At 45.5% G+C, this 18,680-nt stretch overlaps 1 protein-coding gene across 4 annotated transcripts in view; it reads left to right on the forward strand.

Moving 5' to 3' along the window:
• Positions 1 to 18,680, forward strand: part of LOC108155748 (homeotic protein antennapedia) — a 41,301-nt gene that overhangs the window by 18,112 nt on the left and 4,509 nt on the right. Inside the window, exons 2-5 of one of the 4 annotated variants that reach the window (XM_017286778.2) lie at positions 8,530 to 8,805; positions 8,868 to 9,810; positions 9,940 to 9,978; positions 10,102 to 10,333. In XM_017286778.2, the coding sequence (XP_017142267.1) occupies positions 9,139 to 9,810; positions 9,940 to 9,978; positions 10,102 to 10,333 (943 nt within the window). In that variant the 5' untranslated portion in view covers positions 8,530 to 8,805; positions 8,868 to 9,138. The remainder of the gene's footprint in view (positions 1 to 8,529; positions 8,806 to 8,867; positions 9,811 to 9,939; positions 9,979 to 10,101; positions 10,334 to 18,680) is intronic. The other 3 variants (XM_033388892.1, XM_033388893.1, XM_033388894.1) reach the window with 3 other exon arrangements.

Below are 18,680 nucleotides of genomic sequence, written 5' to 3' on the forward strand. Positions count from 1 at the left end.
TTCTCGCCGCTGGCTTCTGTTTCTGTTGCGGAAAATAGAACAAAAGTTTTTGTCGCTGTCAGAAAAGTGTCAGGCGGCAAAGTTGAATGCTGTCCCAAGGAAACGTAGTCCGGGCAGGGGGAGTGTGTCGACGGTAGAGGGTAGAGGGTAGTCGTAGTCCCAACGATTTGAATAAGTAAATAAAACCAGGAAAATGGGGGAGCACATGGCGATGGCGGCGACGGCGACGGCGGCGGCAACGGCGGCGGCAGATGAAGATGACATTGCTAATGCGACAGAAGATAATCGAAAGGAGGTTCAAGCGGGGGATAAAAAGATACAAAGATGAAAGCAAAACTTTTCATCTATGTTTTGAGGTTAAGAGTTTATCGATTTCCAAGGAGGCTATCGACCTTAAGCTGAGATTTATCGATTTACAAAGTGGTTATCTACCTCAAACTAAGATTCGACTTCGATTCGATATCGATTTCTTATCGCTATAATGCTTTATTCTTTACAATATTTTTGTTCTTCTTTTTAAAGCAGGAAATTTATTGATTTCCATGGATTTTATCGACCTCAAACTAATGTTTATCGATGTTGTATCGCTTTATCGATTTACAAGGAGGCTATCGACCTCAAACTAAGCTTCAATTTCTTATCGCTATAATGCTTTATTATATTTTCCCCTTTTAAGGCAGGCCATTTATTGATTTCCAAGGATTTTATCGACATTAAACTAAGATTTATCGATTATTATGATATATTTTTTTGAAATCTTTTGCATTTCTCTTTTAAGGCAGGCAGCTTGTTGGTTTTCAAGGATTGTATCGACCCTAAACTAAAATGTATCGATTATTATAACATGTATCGATATATTTTTTTAATCTTCTGTTGAGGCAGGCCATTTATTGATTTCCAAGGATTTTATCGTCCTTAAACTGAGACTTATCGATTATTAGAACATAAATCGATTATTTACTTGAAAAAAATCGTTTTCTTAATTGATATATCGTTTTATATCGAGAATTCCTTTGAATGTTGTTATTTTCCTTATTTGAAGCCCCGAAAACTTCCCATTTCGAAATGTAAACTCCCTTTACATAAACCTCCCCCACTTTTAATAGATCAACGATAGCTTTTCAAGCACGTCCCTGCCTTAAATCGATAAAACCTGCCTTCGATAGCTGGATAATAAATTAATTAATGATCTTTTGTGACCCCCAATTAAAGTCGAGCCAACAATTACGTGTTGGGGCGGGCAATTGACGAAAGGGAAGCCCCTATGTTGTGTCTCCCACCCGCCGTTCCCTCAGAATCTAGCCCTGATAATCGCGGACACTAACAGGCAATTAAGCAAATGACAAACGCGTTTGCTAGGACCATCTAGCTCCGGGCACGTAGGCAAGGTTAATTGCTCTATTTCCCGGGCAGGGGTACCGGCGATTGTCTTGCGTTTTATGGCTAGTACCTGCGTTGCATCAGCCAGGATGCGTTGCAGGACTCTTATGCAACAATTGGCAGCAACTTTCACCTCTGGCCGGAAAGACAGCGGGTGACTTTCGGCTGAACCCAGAGGAGGGCTGTCTTGAGACAGGTTCTCGACAGGATTTCCCTTGAAATTCGAGCCAATGAGAAACTGAATTTTTTAGTGACAACAATTAAACTTTTGAACTCCACTTGGCTCCAAGCCAAAAAACTAACTAATTTCACTTTTAGCCATGTTTTTTTTTTGTTGGTTTTTTTCGTGGTTTGTAACGACCAAAAAACATTATTTATGGCTCTCTAAGCGCAACAAACTTCCCTTTGCAGTGCTGTTTGGGCCATTAAATGAAATTTAATTACCTTCCAGTCTGAATGTTTCTACGCGTCGTTGATTGCCAGACATAAAAACCTTTGCAAATTGTTGACAACATTTCTGCGGCCACGTTTCGTCGTGGGTTGGGGGGGTTGGGGGGTGCTGCTGCTGTTTGGGGTCGCCGTGGAACCTGGTCAGGAAATTATAATTTTCACACGCAACCCAACGAAGGCAAAGGGGCAACGACAAAGTCAACGGGCAGGCAGGCCACTTAACAATTCAATTGTGCCACAATATATATCGTACGTGGCAGAGGCAGAGAGCCAGAGCTGCATTTGCACTTAACAAGAAACCAAGTGACAAACGTAGATAATGTTGTGGATGTTCTTTCTTCTGGTCGTGCAACAGGAGGATTGCGTGCCACTGCCACTGCCACTGCCACTGCCACTGCTGCGTGAGAGAAGATGGGGCTCTGCATCTGGTCTCTGGTCTCTGGTCTCTGGGTTTCAATGCGCATGCGTGGCTTGCGTTTTACGCATTTCGCCTTGTAATGAAGGCATTTTTGCCCATTACAAACATGAACCCCAATGTGTTGGCCATGTTTCATTTTGCCAATCAATTTCCACTAGCCAAAGCCAAAGCCAAAGTGTGTGTGTTTGTGTGCTCCCCCCTGCCCCCTGCCTGCCAATCAACGGCAACAGATGAAGTCCAACATGGATGGATGTGGCAGCAGCATCTCACAGTCTGAGAGTCTCCGAGTCGGTAGTGTGGACAGCAGCAGACAGCAGCCGTTCGAGGTCCTGTGGTGTTATCACAACAGGTTGCCCGATCAACCAACCAACCAACCAACCATCCATCCATCCATCCATCCATCGATCGATCGCTGGGTTGGGGAGGTACATACGGATTGATCGATGATTCGATATGATCGACAAAACAATTTATGTATTGTGTGTGCGTGTAGATTGTCAATGTTTTTTTTGTTGTTGTTGTTGTTGTGGCATAATAAGTGAGTATCTCTGTCTGTTTGCTCATTTTAGTTTTTAATTGCAAGGAGCACTACACTCCATCGGACTCTGACTACCCTGAGTCTTGCCCCATTGGGGGATTGGCCGAGACGGGGAGTCAACCATTGCAAATGTGTCAATTAGATTTATTATCAGGCTCTTGTCATTGTCCATTTCTGTGGACCCTCCATACCCCTCCCTCCCTTTTTGTATTCCCATAGGATTGTGAGAGTGGCTGGTTCAAGGGGGGGCAGGTGCCTTCACACTGTGCCCCATGTCCATTAGTAAATGCTAAATATGCGCCAATTAAATGCTTGAGGAAAAATACCATTTTCAAGGATCATATGCCCAAAAATTCAAATGCAAAAACGAACGAAGGGAAGGCCCTGCCTGCGCCTGACGTTTTTATTATCTGCAGTGAAACAGAGTCCAAGTCCGCGCCCAAAAACCAACGCGCAGCAGCTGTCTACTCATTCCTTAAGCCCCCGTCCCCCTGCCCTCCCCCTCCCCGCACGTTTTTCTGGCAAGTGACTAGCCAAGCGTTGCTGCCCCGCGCGTTGACAAGCTCAATTTCCAATCGCAATAAAACGCAGCACTCGAACGCAAGATAAATGTGAGAAAAATGCATGGCCTGGCCCTCACCGTTTGCCGCTCTTCATCATTTCGTCCTCTGCTCTTCCACTACTTCGTCGCCGTCGTCGCCGTCGTCGTCGTCGTCGCAGTGGTGGCGTCTCTGTCTTGCGTGAGCTTATCCTCTGCCCTGCAAAGCTGCAAAGAGAGAACCTGCCGAACAGTGGCGTAGCTAGGAGAGACCCAGTAGGGGGCCTGCACAACAAATTGAAGCAGAAATCTTTGCTTGAAATTCTACCCTCTCTCAAAAAGTCCTGCCCACGCCTCTGGCTTCATTTTTGTAGCGTTTTCGTGTGTTTGTTTGTTTTTTTTTTTTACATTTTTGGCCTCTGTTTTTGGTGCGCTTCTCTTCAAGTGCCCTGGAAATTTATAGTGGTAATAAAATTTTATTTGCTCTTTTAGTTGATGGCACAATAAACTCTTCTGGCATTTTTTTCGGTACCCGATCCCGACCCCCTTGAGCACGTGCTTAAGTCTCTTCTTCGGCTTTTACTTGAGTTCTTCAGTTTGGTTTTGTGATTATTGAAATATATTCTGAGAGAGAGAGAGAGAGAGAGAGAGACAGGATTGAGTAAGCGGTGTATTTCAAGGTCATTTGGTTAGCGGTTAAGATAGGGAATGATTGGGAGATGGGAATAAGAAGAAGGATTGGGATGATGGTAGAGGAATGATTTGAGGTGGAAAGCCACGGAGATTCTTGGCGATCACAGATGTAATTGAAGATGGAAACGATTGGAAATGGGATTATTGGAATATATGGAGATGAAAACCATGGGAGAGGAATTTATTGAAAGGAGAATGGCTGTCTTTCTCTCTCCCAGTGAAGCTTAGCATTTGGGAATGGGTTTCCCTTCAATCTCAGTGAATCTTCAGCGTTCAGGGATGGATTATGTGCCAATCTGTCTCTCTCTCAGCGAAGCTTAGCAGTTAGAGATGGGTTTCTTTTACTCTGAGTGAAGCTGTGCCTTCAGTGATGGGTCGTTTCGTGCCACTCTGTCTCTCTCCCACTGAAGCTTAGCCTTTAGGGATGCATTGTTATACGCCTTTCTGTTGCGCCATAAATTATAGTAATTTTCTTGTATCTTTTATTTTCCGTGAATTCTTTCTAATTATATCTTGGGCAATTTCTTCTTAGTCTATGTACTTTCAAGCCGTTCCTCTAATTAAATTTCCACATTTCCATTACAAAGTCCGATGTGTGTGTGTGTGATTTTCCCTGATTTGGTATTCTGGAACACCTTCCCCACCTTGTTTAAGGTACGCCTTCTTCCTCCTCTCGGAAGCAGAACCCCGCCCCGCCCCCACTGCCTGCCCCTGCGCCCCTTTGGAAAAGTTAGTCAAGCCAATTATTATTTAAATAAAATGCAAAACAGCAATTTAAGCTGCCTGCGGCAGTCGCGACGGGCAGCCGAGCAGAACGTTTTTCTTCAACTTGGGGTTTAATTGAGAGACACACACACACACACAGAGAGGGAGAGGAAACCCAGCCCCCAGGCATCCCCCTACTACCGTTCCCCACCTGGCGATAAGACGCACTAACTGGCTTTGGTTTACCGTTGAAGACGAAGCCAAAGCCAAAGCCTCTCATCTTCTTTGCGGTGAAGGGGCGGCACTTCTTCTGATGATGCCGACAACAATGGCTATAGGAAATGGAAGTCTAGGCCTTAAAGGTCTGATGTTTGATACACTTGAAGAGCCAAACTTTAGTTTTTAGAGTTCGGCACAAAATACTTAATATTTAAGCTATATTTTCTATGGAAATCATATCTGAAACGATCGTGAATGCTCCAAATCAGAGTCAAAATCATCATACACTCTTTAAAGGGTATCAGACGAGAAGCAGATCAAGAAGACAGTTGACAAGCGACGCCTTCGTCTAACAGCAGCGTAGCTAGAAGCGAGCGCAACAGAGATAGAGCTAGCGGAAACAGAGGTAGCTGCAGCGGCGGCGTCGGCGTCGACAATGACAGCGCAACGCAGTCGCAGTCGTAAATCAAAATGGCTGCAGTTGATGGCTGAAGAAAGAAGTCATTCATTTCATTTCATTTCACTTCACACACCACGCGCTGTCGGCGAGACAGGGACAGCAGCGCATGCGTGGGAGTAGAACAGCGGAATGGGATGTTGATGTTCTCATTAACTCTAATTTCAGAGTGTGAGAGGGAGACACTGGAGCTGGAGCTGGAGTGTGTGTGCGAGGGAGAGAGCGTTAACCGCGTGATGGATTGGTCTTTTCCTACTTGTAGTCCGGTTTACTAGGTTTTTTTTTTGCAATCAGCTGTCTGTCGCTGTGTGTGGCTAAAACTGGTAACGGTATGGGCGTGTGTGTGTGTGTGTGTGCGTAAGTGGGTTGGGCTTAAACCTAAGGTTGTTGTCTCTGCTAAGTGCACGAGCAGTTTCTGCGCACAGTGGGATGAAGATGGTGGGAAAAGTGGAAGAAATTTCAAGAAATTAAGGAATGAAAAGATCTTTCAAATGATCAACGAAGGAAGGTCGAAGGAAATTTAAAAAAACTAAGGAATGAAAAGATCTTTCGAAAGAAGTTGAAAACTGAAAAGATTAAAAAGATTATAATCAGCCATGCTCCGTTTTTCACATTCACAAAAGTTTTCCGCAAGATTTATTCGTTTTCAAAACGATAACATTTTCGTTAACGAAATGAAAAGTAAACGGCTTTTTATACAACGAAACGAACCTTATAAGTAGCAGACTTTGTTTCTTTTGAGGAATAAAATAATATATGAGTGTACGCTGATATATAGAATAGTTATCCCCACAAGATCGGTTTGGCTCTATATGTAGTGAACAGCAAATAGAGTGAATAAAAAATTACAGCGATTCTCTTGGTAATCCTTTTCCTAGTGTGAAAATCGTGAATTTCCAGTCCAATATGGTTTTTCTAATACTCTTGGCAGATTTTGCCCACTGCGCCCTGCCCGTTCCACTTCCGCGCTGCGTTAGTTTACTGATTATCGACTAGATGGCGCATTGCTTCCATCGAGTATACGCTGCATACTTTCAGGCTGGGCTACACATGTAGAATGTGTGTGTAGTTTTGACATGTGATTGACATGTATTTGACATTCGTCAAAGGGTGTAGTTCCCAAAAAAGACACAAATGGCGCCACTGAGTGGAAGTGCATAAGAGGTCTCCGGCAAAGGGGTTGATGCGCTTGAAGGGGAGATTGGGGGTCACAGAATGGGGAACGGATTGATGAAACTTGCTGGAAACCTAAAGAATAGAATAATCTTTGCCTGTAACCAAAAATCAATACTCTGTCTAGCTTGCATACACTCAGCCTTTGGCAATTAAAGCGGATGGTGTGAAATCTTTTATTGCAAATCAAATTTGAGCACTTTCTTCGCTTGAATAAATCACATCAGACAAACATAAATCATATATACTATAATCCCACACCACCAGACCCCCGTTGCATGCCACAAAGCAACAAAACCAAAAGCAGGAACAGCAACAGCGACAGGAAGAACAGACAAAACACACATCAGACATTATTATCATCTCGCTTGTGCTTGAGTGAGTTTCTTTGCCTACCCCCCGCGCCCCGCCCCAAAGGTCCCCGCCCACCGGCATGATTCCGCGTAGGCAGTGGAGATCGGGGGGCACAGTCCAGCGATTTGCCGGCATCCGTTTTGGCCCTCGCCGCCCACACAGACAGACAGACACACGCATCCTTCCGCTGGCTGCCATTGTCCTTTCGCGCCATGGCCTGCCCCAGCCCCTCTCCATTTCATGCTCCTCCCTCCCCCGCCCCCTGGCAACTTCAATCGCCATCATTGGGAAATGTGTAATTGAAAGGGAAGCTTTTGGCTTTGGCTTTGGCAGCGCAGCCTCGGAGGCAGGCAAAAGAAAATTATTTCGTTAACAAAAGGGAAAATGCCAAAGGCAGGGGAAACGCACACAATGCAAATTGCAAAAGGATAAAGGAGGGAACGAGTAATCAAAGAGGAGAATGTAAAATGGGATATGGAATAATGCAAAGCCCTGAAATATTTTAAAGTTTTTTTGCCCGCTCTTTTTATTTTTCCTCCATTGTTGTGGGGAAAGTTGTGGGGGGGGGGAAAGTTTCATTTCCGACAACAAGTTACCGTTAGTTAGTTTTGGGTTTTTCGGCAGGGTTGTCACAGAGCCCCCAAAAGGCCAGAGACAGAGACAGAAGACAGAAGACAGAGACATGCATTGCATATGCATGACTTGGCATGTAACGTGTGTCCCCCTCTCTCTCTCTCTCTCTCTCTCTCTCTCTCTCTCTGTCTCTGTCTCTGCAATGTGTGTGTGTGTGTGGTGTGTGTGGTGGGGGGCAGGGGATTTTTCTGTATGATTTATGAGGTCAGAGACTCGTGATAATGAGCCCGGAAATTAAATCACTTTGACCGGAAGGATGTCAGGTCAAAAGGGGATAACACAATTGATTTCATATTCATAAATTCAATGAATGTTGTCAGCTTGTCAGGCCAAAGGAAGGGACTTGCAAAGCAGGCAAGAGGGGGCGGGTGAGGATTACCAAAGTTCTGATTTGGGAAGAGGAAATGCACAAATGTCAGCTCAAGTTTTGTGTGATTTGAGGGCAATAACAAGGGAATGCAAGGGTGGACAGAGTTGCCAGAGCAGTTTATGGAGTGTGGCAACTCTGGAAAGGTGGTTGAAACTTGAATTTATGTGATATTATTCGAAATAGTAACTTCTGAAGAGAGTTTGCATCTTCTATAAATGTTTTTTAAGAAGAATGACAACCCTATAAGTGGTAATCGCTGGTGTGGCAACTCTAGTAACAGGAATGCCCTGTCCCTTTAAATATTTATGGTATAATGAGCATAAAATACCAACTAGTCGGAAACTTTAAAGCCACAACAAGCCCCCCTCCCCCCTTTTCGATCTGAACTGGAGCTGGGGAATGGTTGATTCGGTGACATATTTTTAAGAACTTGTCGAAGCATGCCATAAGCAATTTGTCAGGCGAAAGAGGAGCGCACATGTTTGAAGAACATACGAGAAGAGCGACCCCCGAAACGAAGCCTCTTCGATCTTCAGTTGGAAACAAAACTTTGAGCCGACAACTACAACGCAACTCCTTTTATTCTCTTTCCTTTTTGCAGAGTTTCAAAATCAAAATTGAGGAATACCAATTAGAGGATAAGGATATTTAAGGATCAACAAAAAAACAACAACAAAAAAAACACCAAATCAATAGACGGTTATTTTGGCCAAGAAACAGCAACAAACAGAGGAACAGAGGAACAGAGAGCGGAAAAACAAAACGCGGGAAATCATTTTATACCTCACACCACTACACACGTAACGTAACGTCACGTAACGTAACGCAACGTAACTGTACATTGTACTTAAGTGTTCAAAAAGGAAGGGTTAAATAGGTGAGTAATATAACGGGCGATAACTATCGATAAATGCTAAATGATCGATTCCCTTTTCACAGTTTACTTTGTATATAAGGAAAAGTAGCTAAAAGCACAAGGAAGAACAGGAAGAAGGATTAGTCACTAGCCACTAAGCAAAAGGAGCAGCAGCAGGAGCAGGAGCAGGAAGGAGTCATCGATAACCGATAACCGATAACAGATAACCGATAACCGATCATCCGAACGTTTGCACGTTCGCAGTCACGTTTCATCACGGAATTAGCAGCAGCAGAAGCAGCAGCAGCCGCAGAAGCAGCCGCAGTTGCCGCCGCCAACGCCAACGCCGCCACAATGACGATGAGTACAAATAACTGTGAAAGCATGACGTCGTACTTCACCAACTCGTACATGGGCGCCGACATGCACCACGGCCACTATCCGGGCAACGGCGTCACCGATCTCGATGCCCAGCAGATGCATCACTACAGCCAGAATCCAAATCACCAGGGCAACATGCCCTACCCGCGCTTCCCGCCCTACGATCGCATGCCCTACTACAACGGCCAGGGCATGGATCAGCAGCAGCAGCAGCAGCACCAGGGCTACTCCCGCCCGGACAGTCCCTCCAGTCAGGTGGGTGGCGTGATGCCGCAGTCACAGACCAACGGCCTGCCCAGCGGTGGACAGTTGGTGGCACAACAGCAGCAGCAGCAGCCCCAACAGCAGTCACAGAACCCACAGCAGCAGCAGCAGCAGGCGCAACAACAACCACAGCAGCAGCAGCAGCTCCAGCAACTGCCGCAAGTGACGCAACAGGTGACACATCCCCAGCAGCAGCAGCAGCAACAGCAACAGCAACAGCAGCCTGTCGTCTACGCCAGTTGCAAGCTGCAGGCAGCAGTGGGCGTGGGTCTGGGCCTGGTCCCCGAGGGTGGCTCGCCCCCCCTGGTGGATCAGATGACGGGCCACCATATGAATGCACAAATGTCGCTGCCCCATCACATGGGGCATCCGCAGGCGCAGGTGAGAATGAAACTTCCTCAAAAGGGTAGATATCGCTTAAGGGTCGATGGGTTTCTAAATGCTTTGATCCCCCGCTTATAACTCAATGCTTTTTCCCCATTTTCCACTCTCTCATGCTGCAACAAACAGTTGGGTTACACGGACGTTGGAGTTCCCGATGTTACAGAGGTAAGACCCCCTCCCCCTCCCCCACCCCCGCCATCTCTCATTAAACGCTCCTCAAAACGGTGGCTGGTTCTCTCTCTTTAAGCCAATAAAATACAAACATTGTTTAATCTTTAATCCATTTAGGTCCATCAAAACCATCATAATATGGGCATGTACGGACAACAGCAGACGGGCGTGCCACCTGTTGGGGCACCGCCACAGGCGATGATGCACCAGGGCCAGGGGCCGCCGCAGATGCATCAGGGCCATTTATCGGGCCAACATACACCGCCATCCCAAAACCCGAATTCGCAATCCTCGGGGATGCCGTCACCACTGTATCCCTGGATGCGAAGTCAGTTTGGTAAGTGTCAAGGAAAGTGATCGATAATTCCACGAAACGTATTAAGTGGAATTTTTCTTCTTCTTATAGTAGTGGGTTGAATGTAGTTTAGTTCCCCCCCCCCCCCGTTGTATTCGATTTTAGTAGCTCCAATTAGTATAGTAGACGTGCGTACAACAACAAGAGCAAAGGAAATCCATGCCATTTTATATATTTTTTCAGCCAAGCCAAAAGCTTAAAAGCGAACCTCGTTTTCAAAGCAGTGCTTCATGGAGAGAACTGCTTCCCCTGCTTGTCTGTTGATCCCAGTCTCTAAGCAGTACACGCGGGAAATTTGAAATTCTGCAAATGGAGTACAGTACACTGCTTGAACAAAGCAGTTGTACTTGTAAAGCAGTTTAAAGAGTGAACTGCTTCCCCTGCTTGTGTGCCGATCAAGGCTCAAGCAGTAAACGCGCCAAATTTGAATTGCCGCAAATGGAAAACTAAACAAAAATAACTTTAAAAAATCTGACAAAAATCTTTAAAATTATTTTCAACTCAAATTTATATTCTAAATATCTTCAAAATTAATATAAGCTGCTAAAATTCATAGAAAGCGATTTGCAGTGAAAATTTCTCTGTACTTGTATGGAAACCAAATCTCTGCCTTCTTTCACCCCCTTCCCCTGTTTCTGTCTGCTTGTGTATGCACGTTTCAACGACCTTGACACGTCCGGGTGATTTCACTTTATTGCCTTGGCCAATTGCTTGACATTAGGCGTAATCCATCTGCAATGAGGAGACGAGACGCGTTGCCTTCTGGCACTCTGACGATACCTGACATTCGCCTCAATTTTGCAAATTTCCCAAATACCCAAAAATCGATGAATGCGAAAAGAGGTGCACACACACAGGACAGGGTAGGGTTTCATTCGATCCGAGCACAGAAGGCGGTCCAGTCGCCTAATGCAAATTGACAATAGAAAGCGAAAGACCGAGAAAGGTTTGTGCCAAAAGAGATCCCAAAGATCCGTAGCTAATCCCCGAAAATAGAGCAAAGGAGGAAACCATGTGGTTCGGTTTTAGTTTTAGTTTCAGTTTCAAAGGATACGCGTTGCATAAGTGGGGGAGAAGTTTCCAGGGAGGATGCGAGTCCTTTTTTCTAAATATAGATTACCATTTTCACTTTTTCCCCGAGTGAAAGTGAACAGCAGAGCAGTCCTCTCTCTCTCTCTCTCTCTCAAGTGTTTTGGTCCTTTCTTTGGACCGGACCCTGGCCGCGTCATTACTGGAATCCGGTGGAGCCTTTACGGCCTGCTGCTGCTCCTTGGTGTATTTTTCGCTGCTGTTGTTGTGGTTTTTTCCTGTTTTTTTTTTTTTTGCACCAAAGCCAGATTGAGATGTAAAGCAGAATTGATGAGCGCCATTAGTTACACGTTATGTGCAATGGATGCCATCAATTTATTAATCTCCAGAACACGCCGAGTCGAGACTCCAGAGAGCCCCAGAGAGCTCCAGCTCCAGCTCTGGGCTCCACCATTCATAGCACACCGCCATCGCAGTGGTCGCAGACGCAATCGCAATCGCAGTCCCCAGCCTGGCCTCTTCTTAATCCCCCCTCTCTCGGCTCCTTGCAACACTCCTTGCCCCACTCCTTTGTGGCGGCAGCAAGAGAATAAATAAAAAGAACGCGCCTAAAAAGCAACAACAAAAATCTCCACGGTGACATGAAGTTTTTCCTTTTCCTCTCTTTTCCTTTTTTTGTGCCTTTTTGCTTCTTTTCTTTATTAAAAATGAAGCAGCCGCCAGAGGAGGCAGGGGGTGGGGAGGGGGGGGAGAATTAAAGCCTGGAGCTGCAGCTTGGAGTCGCTTTTTTTTTGGGCCCTGGCCATGGCGGCGTCTCCCGCGGCGGCAGCAGCGGCTGGGGCTTTCTCACTGTGCCACAACATGATCCTCGAAGCTTAAGTTACGATGATTAAATGCATACGAGTTTATTTCTGCTTAGAGGGGGTTTTTTTTTTTTTTTTTGCTGGACAGTGCCACAGTCCCCTGCCCCCTGTCCCCCGGTTTCCCTGCATTTTGCATAGCCCATAAATAGAGGGGACAGTGGGAAAAATAATTCAGGAAATAGCAAGGCTGGGAGCTGCTCTGAAGTTGTGGGAACTAAGGATCGGTATGGCAGGGATCTTAAAGCGAATTTTTGGGATTTTTTTTGAGAACTTTTTGACGATTAAAACCTCTAGAAATGGCAGATAATAATGAAGATCCTATAGGCAGCTTATTTTCAAAGCATTGCTAGGAAAAGGACCTTTTGTAGGCTTCTATAAGTCGCTCTGTCGCCATGATCCAAGATCTTAGAGCATCTTCTTTACAAAGTTCTTAAAGACCTTCTTTTGTATATCCTCTAGGACTTTTTTCTAGCATTTTTTTCAGGATCTTTTCCAAGTTCTTTTGCAGTATCTTCTCTAGAATCTGCCCCAAGTTGAAGTCAGTTTTTGGGTTGCTTTAGGGGCATATTTTTGTGGTATTCCTAAATTCCCATACATTCAACCTATATTTATATATATTCAAATGCCATTTATACTTCATTACTTCTGATAACATATTTTTCTGTGCCACATTTTGGGATCCCTAAGTTATTTATTTGCCGCTCAAATCTTGTGGTTCTCTGAGGGCCCACTGTACCCACACAGCGATTGCAACCACTTAACGCCTGGACATATTTCAAGCGTTGCATTAGGTTGCAACAACAGCAACAAAAAGTGGCATAAAGGTTCCGATCGTGACGGGGCAAGGCGCAGAAGAGACGCGACCACAAAGAAAAAAAAAAAGAGAACCGAACCCCACAGCCAATGTCCCCACAATGGAAACCAAATGGAGGGAAAAGAGGGGGAAAAACGAAACGAAACTCGGTTTCAATTAAGTTGTTACTCAGGGCCAGGGTCCCGAGTGCCCCGAGTGCCACAATGGAGTGCCATGCCCCCACCTGGCACTCCTCCCCAGCCCCCTCCCTGGGATGTTGCGTTAATGTTGTTTTGATATTTACCAAGTTTCGAAACCGATTCCCGGCTCCTTTTTTGTGTCCCTCTTTGCTGAAGGAAAACTTGCTGCAGTCTGCCACCTAATCCTGTGCTTCTGCCTCGAGTCGACTCCTTTTTTTGTTTTGTTGTTTTTGGGGTCATAAATTTAAGCGACAGCCAACAAATATTTGCAACAAGTGTTTCTCGCCATTTCCGAGGGAAAGAGTTTTATTCGAGTGCTTGTTGCTGCCACAAGGAGGGGGGGCAGGGTCCAGGCATAAATGAATTTATGATTGGGTAAATGATTGTCTAGGATTCACATTTATTCATTGCTATTCACAGCTATTCACGGGTAAATCTCTAGCCGTTCACAAAATAGAAAATACACAACATAGAAAATGCCACTTTCTGAGGGCAGGGCCCAGAGCTGCTGCTTTCCCTCCAAGAACTTTTCAATTCCTTTCGAGTATGAAAAGTGCACTTCATTGTGGGCATTATAAGCGACAGTCGGCAGGGGCCGGGGAGGGGAGGGGGGGGGGGCAGGACCTTCAACCTGTCAGTGGGGGTAAGACAATGAAAAGAACTTCCTTCGTAGCCAAAAAGTTGCACGTTCTGGATGGCTGTGGAAAAAGTTTTTCTCGCCCTGGCTTTTGGGTAAAACGTTGATCCCGGCCCATCATCCGTTTGGCAGTTGCCAGCAGGAGGAACAAAGAGGAGCAGCAGAGAGTGTGAGGGCGAAAGAGAGGGGGAGAAAACTTCTGGACTTTGTTGTCTGTTGGCGCTGCACTTAATGTCCTGAAGAGTTTTGCTTAACTTGAGGATTTGCGCGCAAACTACTTTTCGATGGGCAGCAAAAGACAGAGACAGAAGACAGGAGGAGAGACAGCTCTTAGAGGGGGACAGCTACAGAGAGGGGGAAAGACAGCTCTAAGAGGGGAAAAGAGACAGCTGCAGAGAGGGGAGAAAGACAGCTCTAAGAGGGAGAAAGAGACAGCTCTAAGAGGGAGAAAGAGACAGCTCTAAAAGAGGGGAGAAAGACAGCTAGAAAGACAGAGAGAGAGTGGAGAAAAGGGACAGCCTTAGAAGGAGGGATAGAGAGAGAGGGAGATGGTTGAGAGAGTTCGCCCACTACTTAGGGCAGACGATTGCCATGGCTTAAATGTGTCCACGCTCGGGGGCCAGCACGAAGGAGCCTTCCTTTTCAGCTTTGCCAAAAGTGAAATTGTGTTAACGCATTTTCCTCGGTATTTTCCTTGGGGTGGTGGTGGGGCCGGGGGGCGGTGCGCAATTTAAGCAGTCGGATCAAAAGATAATTTGCCAAATGCGTGAAGATTTTTTTTTGTTTTCTCTAAAAATAAGTGAGGAAAAAAACTTCTAGCATAAAATCCTCATCCCTCAGTACCCTTCCCTCCCCCCTCTGACAGTTTCTGTCAAAAAATTTGAGCAACGTGAAGACCGAAAAAAAATGACACAGGAACTTTGGGGATTTCCCCTTCCCCCCCCCCCCCACAACACCCACGCAACCCAAAGAGAGGGAAAAAGTTTAATAAAGCGCTGCAAATGCGAAGAGGAAATTTCGGTTTTATTTCGCTTTTCCTCTGGCATTCCCCCACCCCCAATCCACTGCTGCTTTTGTGGCCAGCAGCTGAGAAGCGTGAAATAATGGCAACAGCTCGCCAAAGGTCCTTTGAGGCGGGGTAGGGGGCGGGGTGGGAGGGTGGCCCCCTTGGGGGACGGGTCAGTTTTTCCGGGGGATGCTCTGCTGTGGCTCAATCGCCGCTGCTATCCTCGCGCTGTATTTTTTCTGTTTCTGTTTCTGGTTTTCTCTTTCTGTTTTTGTATTTTGGGATTTGGCCAACCTTTTTGACAAATTACGAATATTATTCATGCAGCAATGAAGTGAGGCAGCGCTGCCCCCCCCCCCCACACTCCCTTTCCTCCCCCTCTTTTTGGTTTTTTCACGCTGTGGTCTCTTGTGGTCGAAGCCTCATCTTGAGCCTCTGCTTGCCACAAGGATTTAAGAAGTTTTCCTTAATATATATCTATCTGAAATATTGGGGAATCCTAAGAACTCTGAAACCTCTGAAACCTCTTCCGAAAATATTTAATAAATATTAAAATTCAATATTCTGACAGATCCTTAAGTGTTTTCCGTAATATCCTTTCATTATAGTTGTCATTACCCTTGCCACCAGAAGAAAGCTTGCCCCAAAAGCATCACCAAACCTCTCCTTCTCCCATCCCCCATCCCCCGTCTTCGTCATCAATGTCAGGCCACATGTTTCAATGGCTGCCACTACCACCACCACTACCATGATGGCACCACACTCAAGAGCGTAGGAGACAGACTGCTGCGAGACAGAGAGAGAGAGAGAGAGAGGGAGAGAGAGTAGTGCCCGCGAGGGAGAGAAATTTCGGGTTTTCGCTTAGGGATATGATAGGAGCCGCTTGAGTGAAGGCCTGCTGCTACCCTCTGCCCGTCTGCTGCCTCCAGACCCGGGCCATAGCATGTTTTAGTCAGCTGTCAAATATTTTGACATGGGTAGCAGCCATGGCAGCATCCAAAATGGGGGAACGGAACGGCACATAGAGAATATGCGGGAGAACAATATTGGATTGGACTCCTCGCATAGTTCTCTCTTTTTCGGGGTTTTTGCTTTTGTTTAAGCGATAACTAAATAAAGTTTTAAGTCCCGCTCTGCCATCCACATGTCCATTGGGTCTTCTCTTTCCTGCGTAATGAATGCATTCATAAGCCCCACAAAAACCAGCTCCTCTGCGATCCTTTTTCTTTTCCTTTTTTTTTTTTTGGTGTCAACTTTTGTCGATTTTTAACCCTCTTAAGTGCTTAACAAGTCCCAAATTAAAAATGCTCCCAGAGTCTCAGGAGATTATGAAAAAGAAAGAGAAAAAAAAACAAAAACTGGTAACAAATGATCCACTGGTCAATGGCAATATTTAATTGTGGCTCTAACTCTTACCTTGGACTTAATTAAAAAAAAAAGATACCCCCCAAAAGGGGGGTAGAAATTAGTTCGGGGGGGAGGACCACCAGTCAAAAGACATCAAACCTCGGAAGGATTTTTTTGGATATTTATTCCGGTTGTTTTTTTTTCTGTTTCGTTCCGTTATTTCTCCAAAGGTCGGTCAAAGGGGACCACAGAAAAGTTTTGCGACGGGAAAAATACGTCAAATATGCAAAACAATCAACAACAAAAAAAAAGGGAAGAACTTTTCTGTTGGCCCACTGCCCCCCTCCACAGCCCTTTTGGATCTCCTACCAGTCATCGAATGACTTTGCATTTTAACACCAGGCAAAGCTTTAGAACCGGAGAGTGACATCAACCCCCCCCCCCCCCCCCCTGCCGCCCTCTCCCTCTCCCACTCCCTCTCTGTGTGTCATGCCACACACGAACACTCTTCAGTCGGTTGAAAAATTTATCAACTTACGATCATAAATAATATTCATTTTCCAGCAGCGGCGGCTCGCGTTTGTCTGTAATTTCCGCAATTAAAAAAACATTTACTCGCATTTGATGTTGTTGTGCCACTCGCTTGCTCGTTGGCTTTTCGTTTTGTTTACAGCTAAATGCATTTTTGCATCCATGACATGCAGCTTTTTGGCAAAGAGGAAAACGAAGGAGAGAGAGGGGGGGAGGAGACCACCCAGCTGCAGTAGCATTCGTTTGGGGCGTGGCTGGGGGGAAGCCTTAACCTCGCTGATAAATGTGCAATTAAAACTTACCTAGAAATAACTTTAAGAATAGTACCTCATTGTATTAAGCACTTGCATGACAAGGAATTGTGCGAGAGAGGGGAGAGCATGTGTCACAAATGCAAGAAGAGAGAGGGTGAGCGAGGGCAAAGCTCGCAGAGAGAGAGCGTCAGCGGGCAGGCAAGTGTCATCAAACGTATTGATTGAAGAGAGGGAGAGCGGGAGAGATGCTCGCGGCTGATTTAAGCAGTGGCTAAACGAGTCAGCGGCTGCGTGGCGGCATTGAGATAAACCAAAGCTCTGATTGAATAGGTCTTATATAATCTTAAGCATTACTCTTTTCCCCCTTTGGCGTAGTCTTATATGTATATATCATAAGCGCCTAGCGTGCATTGAGATGCCTGTAGCCTCGTTTAGCCAGTACTTAAGAAGAGCAATGCACAAAATATCACACTCGGAGAGGGTCGCAGCTTACTCTCTTGCTTGCTCTCTATTCTATTGATAGATTCTAGGCGCTCTCTCACCCACACGCCTACTGCCACGCACTACTGAGAGCGCGATGACGCTGTGTTTGATGAGAGCGAGAGAAGAACGAAGTTTTCTGTTGTGCAAAATAAGACACGATTGTACATGCTCACCTCCTCAAGAGGCTGGCTTTTTGTTTGGGAATTAAAACCCTTTCATGGCACTGCCATTGCGCGCACACGTTCCCGTCCATTGTTTTAGTTCCGCTTGGATGCGACCACAGCCAATATAATAATTTATGGCAAGCATTATAAAATAGAATTTTTTCTCTGCTATTAAATAATAATAATGTTTTTGTAATTTTTTTCTCCCTGCTTCAACGAATTTCATAAAATGTTGTTGGCAATTATTTTAATGATTTCCTTTAAACGTTAACCGACGCAAACACACACACACACACGCTCGAACACTCTAATGCGAAAGAGAGAGAGAGCGCACCTAGTATATAGAGTGAGAGGGAAGAAGAAATGGAATAAAATCCATTATGGAGCCAGCCCCAAGAGCAGAGTGTAATAAACGAGTAAAATGGTTAAAATGGTGGCCTAATCGCAATTTAATTACAATACGGCTTTCATATCAAAAAGCATTAATGCCCCTCCCCTCCCTACCTACCGTCGGCACCATAGGAGTAGGAGTCGGGGGGCGTGGCACGGGGTAGGCTCGGTACTCCACATGTATCGCTACTCTTTTTTCATATTAATTGTTTCACCTTTATTATATTTCTGTTGCTGATACCCCCCAAGCCCCCCCCCCCCCCCCCCTCCGTTCTTGAAAGGCGCCATTAATGCGTTTATAATAATTTCTCAGCGCTCAATCCGAAGCTCCTGTGCCGTTGCCTGGCGATCAACGCGATCTAAGGAAAACAATAATTTGTTCTTTGTGTTCTCTTCTCTTCTTCCCCTTCTCCATCTCTTCTCCTTCTGCTGCTCTTTATCTTGGTTTTCTGAGTGATGGCTGCATGAAATGTGCAAAGGCATCATTAAAAACAAATTTCAGAGAGCGCCAAAGAACACTCGCCACCTCCCTCCCCGCCCCTTGTGGCCCCACGCTTCGGATAGATCCCCAGACAGACTTTTGAGGCATGTTTGTAGGTGTTTTTCATCAATTAAAATAATCATTTATTTGCAATGCATGCCCA

The sequence above is a fragment of the Drosophila miranda genome, chromosome 2, assembly GCF_003369915.1.
Source record: "Drosophila miranda strain MSH22 chromosome 2, D.miranda_PacBio2.1, whole genome shotgun sequence".
NCBI lineage: Eukaryota > Metazoa > Arthropoda > Insecta > Diptera > Drosophilidae > Drosophila > Drosophila miranda.